Source organism: Bos indicus, chromosome 19 (genome assembly GCF_029378745.1).
Source record: "Bos indicus isolate NIAB-ARS_2022 breed Sahiwal x Tharparkar chromosome 19, NIAB-ARS_B.indTharparkar_mat_pri_1.0, whole genome shotgun sequence".
Taxonomy (NCBI): Eukaryota; Metazoa; Chordata; class Mammalia; order Artiodactyla; family Bovidae; genus Bos; species Bos indicus.
Genome location: NC_091778.1, coordinates 20,536,247 through 20,546,725, shown reverse-complemented (window position 1 = coordinate 20,546,725; position 10,479 = coordinate 20,536,247). Strand labels below are relative to the sequence as shown.

The 10,479-nt window shown below is 50.3% G+C and overlaps 1 protein-coding gene across 1 annotated transcript; it reads right to left on the bottom strand.

The window, feature by feature from the left end:
* Nucleotides 1-720: 720 nt before the first annotated feature.
* LOC109573189 (galectin-9-like) lies at nucleotides 721-9,934 on the bottom strand. Its single transcript, XM_019980368.2, has 5 exons — nucleotides 9,860-9,934; nucleotides 4,823-4,914; nucleotides 1,975-2,176; nucleotides 1,043-1,153; nucleotides 721-801 (listed from the first exon to the last, which is right to left on the bottom strand). Exons 1-5 carry the CDS (start codon nucleotides 9,932-9,934, stop codon nucleotides 721-723), a joined length of 561 nt encoding a protein of 186 aa, XP_019835927.2.
* Between the last annotated feature and the right edge of the window lie 545 nt (nucleotides 9,935-10,479).

Below are 10,479 nucleotides of genomic sequence, written 5' to 3'. Positions count from 1 at the left end.
AATGGCCTCACTTTTGCTGAAGCCCATGATACCAACCCTAAGTTTAACACCTGACCTAGCTGTAGCTTTGCCCTTCCCCAGGAATGTAGTCTTAATCAGCCAGTCTGGAATTTTCTAGTCAGCATCCTTGAGGTAATCAGTCTCCTGGGACCTCTCCATCTTCAAGAAAAAGAAGAAATCTACCTGACCTCTTTTGCTAAACAGTGGTGAAATGCACATTACGCAAAATATCTTAAGTGTACTAGCTCAGACTGTAAAGAATGTGGGAGACCTAGGTTTGATCCCTGGGTTGGGAAGATCTGCTGGAGGAGGGCCTGGCAACCCACTCCAGTGTTTTTGCCTGGAGAAGTGCCATGGACAGAGGAGCCTGGCGGGCTCCAGTCCATGGGGTCGCAAAGAGTTGGACATGACTGAGCAACCGCACACACACACAAGTGTACCTACAGTTCAGTGGTCCACTCCTGTGGTTGTGCAAAAGTCACCACCATCCAATTCCAGAACTTTTTCATTTTGCAAAATTGGTCCTGACCTTTTAGATGTTGCTAACACATTCAAAAATTATAATACACAGAGAGGGTCAAATAAACCCAGGAATGGCCATGTAAAGGATATACTGTGCCCTTCGATGTGTATGGTCTTATTGAACTCACAAAACGACCTGTGGGTTGGCCGATCATACTCATTCCACAGGTGAAGAGACTAAGGCTGGGAGAGGTGAAGTCACTCGTCTAAGATTCCCCAGCCGATGAAAATGGCAGAGCCGGGGATCTGAGCTGGATTCAGTTTGATTCCAAGTTCTTTCTAGAAGCACAGGGCCTCCTCACCAGGGGGATGACAGAGAGTGAAAGAGACAAGAAATCTACTAGTCCAGGAGCCTGAGTGGGTGTCCCAGACAGAGACAGAGACACGAGGACAGACTGGGGAACCCAGAACCACCTGGAGATGAGACTGGCTGGCACCTTTGGGTTCACACAGCAGGACCCACACAGGGGACGGGGCCCCACACCCAGCCCCTGGGGACGAGTGCTGGGTGGAGTCTGACCTGGAAGCTGATGTAGGACAGATGCACACCGCCCTTGACGGAGATGGCATTGAGTTGGTAGAAGGGCACACGGTGTACATAATACAGGAAGATGTTCTTGTTCACCATCACCTGTTGAGATGAGCACACGTGGCAGGAGGGGGTCCAGGACCAGGTGGGAGCACACCCGTGCCTCCAGGACCCCTGCTTCCAGACGTTCAGCCCTGTATCTGGTTTTTACATCAATCCCCTGTAGGTCAGGGCAACAGCCTTCAGAGCTGTGCCAGTCACAGGAACATGCTTGGGATCCTAAGTGCATCGAAGGGCAACCTCTACCTGACTCTAGTCCTTGGCTTCTTCATTCTTGTGGTGTAGGTTTGTCTTTCTAGTCTTAGCTCTCCTGTGGTGTTACTGAAATATACATGCAAATGTTCACGGGGAGCAGAGAAGAAGTGATGTCAGGTTGTATGATGAGGGAGTGGGGACATTCATGTTCACACAGAGAAAAAAGACACAGATGTACTCAGCTCCCCTCCCATCTCCCCAAGCCCAGAGACACCGCTCTGCTTGCAAAACCAATGTGCAATGCCAGGCAGAACTAAGTCTTTAATAACACCTGGATAAATGCAGCAACAAGGTAACAGAAAAACAAATATTCCCAGGGACCTGGAGTGGAAGAGGGGCTACAACAGAGAAATGGAAATAACTTGGACTGAAGGACCCAGGAGGCCGAAAGGCATCACGGTGACTTCTCCAGTGCTTACTTCCAGAGTAAAAGAAGCAACAGGTGTGCCTGTAGATGCAGGTGAAGGTGTGTAAGGAGACGGCGGCCTTACAAGGAAATAGTCCTCTTCTCTGTACAAAGTGATGCTCACATGGCTATTTAAAGGCTGCTCGCAGCACCTTATGGGGCTGGGGAACAGATAGCTGAAGAGAGGAGAGCTCCTACTCACCTTGAACGCGGAGCTCTCTACCTCGAAGCAGATCTCAAACAAACTCCCCTTCTGGAAGGGCATCTGCATCTTCCTCTCCTCTGGCCCCCACTTTCCTAGCTGCTTCGTGTTACAGACCACATACCCGCCTTCTTCAAACCGAGGATTGAAGTGGAAGGCAATTTCATGGTCAGTGTGGTCCATCTGAAAGTTCACTGAAAACCTAGGTCAAGGAAAATCAGACAGTATCCCGGCTTACTGCCAAGGGTGGGAACAGGAGGTGCTCGCTCTTTGACTGACATCTGTCTGGGAGCCTGCATACAACCTGCGTGGCTGGTTGGTACCCATTCCTAGTCTCGTCCCATCCCTTTGGTTCACTGAATTTGCACTGTGTTTTGTGCAGTTACTGCATTTTGCCCTTACAGTGTGGTTTTCTAAAAGTAAGGAGGAAATGGGTAAAGAAATTTGTGTCCAAGATGGAAGTAGAGGAATGTGCCTAGAAGTGAGAGTCTTTGGGGCCAAGTGGTGGCTCCCTGGAGGTCAGCCTGTGTCTGCTCAGTTGGGAAAGAGGACAAATGGAAAGAACAGGTGCATTGATGGGACACCTACAGAGATGGTGTCTAAAGGGGAGACACAGAAAAAACCCTAGATCTCTGGGCATGGGGACCTCAGAGTGTGCGTCTGTCCCTCTTCAGAGGGTGTCGTGTGTCCACCTGACCCTTAGGTCACTTATGACCCCCTGACCCCTCCTCACTTATGAGGTCAGCAGGCCTGGACCCTGACCCCAGATTGGCCCTGTTTGTCATTTGCAATGACCCAGGACCATGCTATCCTCGAACTGCCGCATGCAGCAAAGGGGTGACTGCCTTCCTTCAGGGATGACAACTGAAACGGCCCAAGGGCACCCCTAAATAAGTATCTCTTGTTCCCATCTCACCTCAGAGGAAGCCCCTCACCATCTCCATCTCTTTGGGATATAGCTGAAACTATAGGGTGAGGGGTGAAGACAAAAGGAGCTTCCAAGGGGCCTAGCTCACAAAAGGGGTGCGATAAATCCTTGTTCTGCTTTTTCCCAGATGGAGCTCATGCATGTCCCCTAACCAAGGTCCAGCCCGAATTATCCAATGAGCACCTCTGTCCCAACACCTTGCCTGAACTCGGCGCCAGTGTGGTTCCCAGTCTGCTTCCTGGGGTCACTCAGGCTGCCAGCTAACACACAACAGTCAGACAGCACGTCTGGCTCCCATGTCATCACCACAGAACTGGGCACTGCCCCACGCCCACGGGTGGCCCTCAGTGGGCATTCAACCTGCAGAGTGCTCTGTTTTGCTTGTTTATCTGGGGTTTCTTTTGGTTTCATGGCTCGAGTATCTTAGTTCTCTGATCAGGGATTAAATCCATGACCTCTGCAGTGAACGACTGGAGTCCTGACCACTGGACCACCAGGAAACCCCCAGGGCCCATCTGCTTTCTTGGATAAGGGTGTGAGTTCTGAATGCTAAATACCAGGATGCTAAATACCTAAATACCAGGATGCTCTGTGTTCCTCTTGCCCCTCAGCCATCAGGGGCAAGAGGAACTGGTGTGTTTCTGAACCCAGCAGCCCTCCCTCCAATGAAAACGAAGCTCCAAGTGACCCTGAAATGAGAAATTTTAAGTTCCAATTTCTCTTAAAGTGGAGAATAGTTTTTCTGACATGTCTCTGGGTGTCGTTTTCCCTTTGCAGACCCCCAGCTTCATTCCTGTGTTCCTTTGTAAATTCTGCCCCAGGGAAGGAGAGAACGGCAGCTCCCATCGGAAGGGGGACCTACTCGGAGGTAGATACAGGCTCTATTGGACAGAGTGGGAGTAGAAAGCCCTCCTGTGCTGGAAGGAAGGGTTAGCACAGGGAGGGGGAGAGAGGGGTGGAGTTCATAGTCAAGGTCCCGGGTTCCCCTGCGGGCAGGGTTTCAGAACTGGGTGCCTCATTTCCCTCACAGTCCCCTGCAGGCACTGAGGGCCTCAGAGTCCCACATCACTGTGGCCGGGTCACCTGGTAGGAGAGGCAGAGGCAGTGGCAGAGGAAGTCATCTAGAAGCCAGGTGTAGAAGTAGGGCTGTGGGGGGAGGGGCCTGGAGGGATCCAGAACGTCCCCAGGCCCCATGCAAAGTAATGAGAGGAACAGCGGGGGTAGAAGTCAGCTGGGATTGGACAGAGAGGCTTCTGAGAGAGGCCACGTGTGCAGAGGGGCCCCCGTGGGCACGGCAGACCTCAGGGTGCACAGGCCCCAGGCCTCCACGCCACCCAGAACTAAATATAGTTCAGCCAGGGCTGCATGAACTCCTGAGGACCTCCCACCTCTGGAATACGTGTAAGTTCTTCTCTGTTCTCAGAAAGTCCCCCTCGGGAGAAAGGGAATGGGAAACAGAGCTGAGTTATCTATATTTTGAATTGACTTTAGTGGGAAAAACCTTGAGACTGAAAGAGACCGAATACAATTTTGATGGCAAGTTTAAATATTTCCAGGTCACCTCAAATGAAGTTTCCAAAGTAGATGAGACTGGCTAGAGGAAATGAAGGGAGTTGACGTATCTGCAGCTCTGGGTCATTGTATACGAAGTCCAGTCCCAGAACTCCACCTCTGGGCTGGCCTGTTTCCCTCCCTAGACTGTGAGCCTCCATTTCCCCTGTCTCTGGGGAGTCTGGTTAATGGTGCCCGGATGCTACAGGTAGGTGGTAGGGGGCACTGAGCATTGTTGGCAGGGCCAGGCCCTTCCCATCCCCTGAACTGGGTGTGGGCAGCTTGGAGGATGCTGTGTGGACCATCCTGAGATGACAGCACCCTGGTTCACTCAGGGGTGAGGCCGAGAGCGACAACAATTCCCGGTACCTGCTTTCGCCTGTGGAAAGAACACGCCCCATGACGGTGATCTTGTGTCCATCCTGGAGACCCCCTTTGATCATCCCAGTGAAGGGAACAGGCTGTGGAGAGGAGACAGTGGTCAGTTGGCCTGCCTCCTTCGCTCCATAGCCTAGGGACCAAGTGCAGCCACGAACAGGACAGAAGGAGCCTCAGCTCCACGGACCTTCCAGCCCTGGAGCAAGGAAGTTACACAGATATTCTGCGACTGGGAGAAGGAGCCCCTCAGGCTCTGAGAGGATGTAACAAGGTCAGATTGGCAGCTGGCAAAGGAAGAAGTGGCGAGTACACAGCCCTGAGATGGGACGGAACCAGAGGAGGGAGGGGGGTGGCTGGACCCCAAGCCAAGCTGCTAGTAAAGACCCAAGTCCTAGCTGGGGACTCAGGGGTCCACCATGGACCAAAGAGACCCACCCACCCATCCTGGAGGATAAACCTTCTGCTCACCTGAGCAGGCCAAGAAGCCATCCTCCCCCTCCTGCCCACCCCACCCAGAGAACAATGGTGACCTTGACCTTTGTCCCCCATGCAGCCTCAGAAAGTGCCTCTTTCCCAGGTGCTCTCTGCAGCCAGAGGGCAGCCCCCTCTTCTACTTCTGCTCCTGGGCTCCCATCCTTCCTCCAGGCCCTGGGAAGCCTCCCAAGTCTTCACGTGGCATCACCACCCCTTCTGGGCCCCATCACTTTGTCATGTTCTCTTTCCTGAGCCTTTTGAAAGGACCCAGCATTATGGTGAAGATGCTTCATTTTATAGTCAGGCATCCTGCAGGTTTGAATCCTAATTCTGCTGCTCATTACCTGAGTGGCGTTGGGAAGCTTATTTAAGTTCTCTTTGCCTCAATTTCTTCATCCATGAAATGAGAACAAGTCCCAGCTTCTGGGTGGCATTGATGATTAGTGAAAAAATGTCTGTGGGGAGAGACTGGCACATCCTTCCAGAATACTTTTTATCTAACGTGGTTCTACAAACTGCCTTCAACACAGCTCTGTCTCCAAGTCAATTTTCACGTTTTCACACTGTTGAAGAATTTTCTACCTTCTCCTCTAAGTAACATTTTACAAAGATTAAATGCTTTCAGGAACCAGGCAGGTGATTTGCATAGTTGAACTGGCCAGGTGGGGGAGAGTCGGGAGTGGTGGGGACTGCAGCAAAGTAGGCATCATCTTCCTTATCTAAAGAGCAGTGTCCACTCAGCTGTAACCTGATTACCTTTCAGGCTGTGTTGTCAGAGCTTCCAAGTCTTTAGGAGAAAATAGAAATCTGAGCTTTTTCTTCTTTAAAACTTTCTAATTTTGGGGGGCGAAATGCTTTGAAAAAGATTGTAGTAGGTTTCCTTTGCATATAATGAAATATTTGCATTGAATTGATATATCTAAATTTGCTTCAAAACAATCCAGGGGTGGAAAGGAAAGTAGAGCTGGGCAGAGATAAAGCAGATAGTTCATGAGTTGAAACTGAGTGACTGGTATGTGTTGTTTATGATACTAATATCTCTGTATTATACTTTCTCTTTGGCAATGAGTTAAAACAAACAGTCTGAAAAAAATAAATAAATAAAACAAACAGTCTGAAGGCCAAACAACAACAAAAAAATACACACCAGCTCGATTCAGGCCTAGTCCATTGTCCTTCAGTTGTAGGACCACCCAGAATCCAGGGAAGCCCCTCCGAACCCAGTGTGCACAGCTGGCCCTGGGAGATAACCAGTGATGCCAGAACCCCATTCAGACAGACTGTGCTCCCGGACCTTGGGCAGAGGTGTCTTTTGTGGCCCCAGGTATGGTCTGAATTCTGCCATTAAAAACTTTGGTGACATTAAGCAAATCACAACATCTCTGCATCTCTGAGTTCTTTCTGTCAAAATCCATGTCGGTGAGTTTGGAGAAGTAGAATCAGCCTAACACAGGCTGACTAGCATGGTGCTCTTCCCTGAAAAAGAATCCCCTCATTTGTTGGAGTTTGAAAGCCTCCTAAGAGCCTTTCTCACCATCAGGAGAGACAAGGCTAAAATGTATCCGCCTGGCAGCATGGGCTCCTCCCTTAAGCATATTCACACTAAGGTATAGAGTGGTAGGAGGGGTCCTCAGGGCACAGAAGGAAGGCAGGATGGAGGAAGCCCTGAGTGGATCATGGGGGCGGGCAGTACAGGTTAATCTTAAGGAATGATTCCCCCCAAAAAAACTTCATGAGATTTTAATGTCTTAAATGGTGCCCTTACATTCTGAAACACAAGATGATTTCAAATTGAGTATAATCCGAAGACAAGATTACTCATTACTGCGTTATAATAGCAAAGAATTGGAAATGAATCCAGAAGTCCACTAGGAAGAAAATGGTGAAATTAATTATGGTATTTCCATACAACAGATTCTAGGGAGACTTAACAAGAAAAGAGGAAGAAGGGACCACTTTGAAAACTGATAAGTAATATTGCCCTCTGTAATATTTTTTAAATGGGTAGGAATGGCTATATACATATATTTACTTATTATAAATAAAATTTTCTGGAAAGATTCAAAGAAACAGCTAATATTTATTGACTCCAAGAAGGTTATGGTAGACTGAGTAATTACACCCCCCCCCTTTTCCCACCAAAAATGTCTACATTATAATCCCCAGAAGTTGTGAATATGTTACTTTACCCAGCAAAAGGGACTCTGCAAGTATGATTAAGAATCGCGAGATTGTGGGGGGTTATCTGGACTATCTGCGTGGGCCCAATAGTCACAGGGCCTGCAAAGAGGGAGGCAGAGGAGGAGAGTCAGTTGTCGGAGATGTGACAACAGAAGCAAGAAGCTGCTGGCTTTAGAGAAGGAGAAAAGTGAAGAGTTCCCTGGTGGTCCAGCTGTGGTTAAGTATCTGCCGTCCAATGCAGCGATTGAGGGTTAGATCCCTGGTTGCGGAACTAAGATCCCACATGGGCCACAGCTGGAGAGCCCATGGGCCACAATGAAGATCGCTTGTGCCACAATTGAGACCTGACACAGTCAAAAAAGAAAAAAAAAATCACAGGAGGAGGAAGGGGCCACAAGCCAAGGCAAGCGGGCAGCCTCTAGAAGTTGGAAAAAAACGACACATTCTCCTCTGAAGGCTCCAGAAGGAAACAGCTTTGCTGACATTTGATTTTAGATTTCTAACCTCAGAACTGTAAGGAAATACATTTGTATGGTTTAAGCCTGGTGTGGCTGAAGACCCCTCTGTGTGTGTGTGTGTGTGTGTGTGTGTGTGGTCTTAGCAGGAAAGAGTAGCATAGGCTTTTGCTTCCTATGACCCAGGAAGATGGATTTTTATGTTGGATTTATAGCCTCACAGATTAGGCTGGTCTCCCAACTCCCTGTGCTGGCAGCTCTGATGTCACCAAGTCACGTGACCTGTCTATTCAAAAGTTGGGCTTTTGAATCCAAGGATTAGAGAGTAAAAACATGTCATCAGAATAATAAAATGGCTGAACCTGAAAGTGGCTCCGGGTCCCCCATCTGATGGAGAACAAGACCCAGGCGACACATCCTGACTTAGACCACTGTGGAGGCTCCCACCAGGCAGCCCAGCTTCCTCCAACCCAACCCGGGAGCCCTCACTAGACGGGCTGAAGGGCATTGGCCATTGCATGGAGCACATAGACCACACCAGGGCTCCTGGGGAGGTGGGCTTGAGTATGGATCAAGCAGCTCCCCAGCACCTGATGCCCCATGCACCCCCTCCCCATGAAGGGCTCCATCAGCCCCCCTGCCCAGCCTGCCAGGAAGTTGAGCCCGGGAGAGGCTCCTACTGCAGGGCTGGGCCAGGACTCAGTGAGCTCAGAAAGTTCCTGGGACCCAGGCCGCCGCCTGCCTGCCTCCTCCTCCCCCAGGGGACTCTCTGTGGACACCTCCTTCCCCCAGGATGGGGGAAATCAAGGCACCTCCCTCCTCAGCCCTTATCACCTGGGAACCTTACAAGTGGCCTCCACCTCTGTGAGCTCAGTAATACATTTATGTTGTGGAGATGATAAGGGTTTAAACCAGCTGTCCCAATCTTTCTGGCACCAGGAACTAGTTTCACGGGAGACAATTTTTACAAGGCAGGGAAGATGTGAGCAATGGGGAGTGGCTATAAATACAGATGGAGCGTCACTAGCTTGCAAGCTGCTTACCTCCTGCTATGCAGCCCAGTTCCTACCCGGCACAAACACCAGCCCATGCCTGGAGGTGGGGGACCGCTGGTTTAAACAAGGCTACCTATGACAAGACCTCCACACAGAGGGTAAAAATGCCCAGGAGAGAGCCCTATGCACCCCACAGTGCAGGGGCAGCCTCCTCCACCCTCCTGGGACAGTCTTTCTCAGACACCCTTGACCTGCCCTGCCTAGCTCTCTCAACCCTCAGATGCCAGACACCTGTTTGGGTAGCCTTTCCTCCTGCGCCCAGACTCCTAACAATTCTAAACGCTTTCAGAGCCCCCCACAGTGGGCCAGATATCTTTCAAACTCTCTCAACGTGCTACCTTGCTTAATCCTTACCCGAGCTCTGGGTGGTGACTTGATTATTCCCATTATACCCAAGCAGAAGCTGAGGCCCAGAGAGGTAAAGTAACTTGCTTGAGGTCATCCAGCTAGTAAATGGCTGAATCCAGGGAGGTCATCTTCCAAGTAAGTGCCCTTAAGTGCCATGCTCCCCAGGAGACGTTTACCTTCCTTCAGTTAAAAAAAAAATGGAAATTCACTTTTCTATTTATTACTTAGACTCTTCTTCCCCCACTGAGCACCTAGAACAGGAGAGAGATCAGGAGAAAGCTCAGTAAACATTTGTCACACGCACAAATCCTGGTGACCCTCAGCCTTGAGCGGCACCGAGGAGATGGGCACAGGTAGAAGTTGTGGCAGGGCCGCCCTGGTTGGTATGTCTGCCCTTCGTCTGTTCTCTTTGGAACGAGGCCCCCCAGCCTCCTGTCACCCCAGCAGGAGCTGTTTCCTCAGAGCCCCAGAGCTGCGTCCCCCTGGCCGAGGCCTCTCCCAGCCCTGGAACTCACTGGGTTTATGTAGGGAGGCTGGGTGTCCCTGAAGGCCATGTCTTCATCGCCTACGTGACCACTGCCGCTTTGCATGCTGTCCAGGCAGACCTCTGCAACAGGAATGACTCACCAAGATACAGAATTCAATGCAGATAATCTGTTATTAAATGGGGAGGAGCCAGGAGCAGGAGAAAGTCAGTTTAGAGGAAGGGAGAAATGTAGGGAGGAAGATGGAGGACAGAAGTGGGTGCCCCTCTCCCAAGGCCTTCAGACCTTCTGCTCTCCTCCTACCCTCCACCCCAAGTCAGAATAGTTCACGTAGGCTCGGACATTCTCACCACATGCACAGCTTCTAGAAGACACTGTCCCTGCGCGTGTGGCTGTGTCATGTCCCGACAACAGTGTGTGTGATGGGGCGCTGCCAGGGCATGGGGTGGCAGTGCTGCAGGAAGGCCTAGTTATACCCATTTTGCAGACCGGGAAACTAAGGCTCAGAGAATCTACAGGTCATATCCAAGGTCACACAGCTCACTAGCGGCAGCTTGAGCCATATAAGGCTACTCCACTTCTTAAAAAGGTATTCCTCCCCTTTAAAATTCTCCTCCTCACATAAAAGCATAATCATATAAAAAGAAATG

What these genes read in the sequence shown, in the direction of transcription:
- LOC109573189 (XM_019980368.2), bottom strand. Translation starts at nt 9,934, where the DNA reads ATGCAAAGCGGCAGTGGTCACGTAGGCGATGAAGACATGGCCTTCAGG. An exon ending in AGCCTCCCTACATAAACCCA is followed by an intron (nt 4,915 to 9,859) that starts GTGAGTTCCAGG and finishes TCCTCTCCACAG; the next exon opens with CCTGTTCCCTTCACTGGGAT. An exon ending in CTTTCCACAGGCGAAAGCAG is followed by an intron (nt 2,177 to 4,822) that starts GTACCGGGAATT and finishes TCCTTGACCTAG; the next exon opens with GTTTTCAGTGAACTTTCAGA.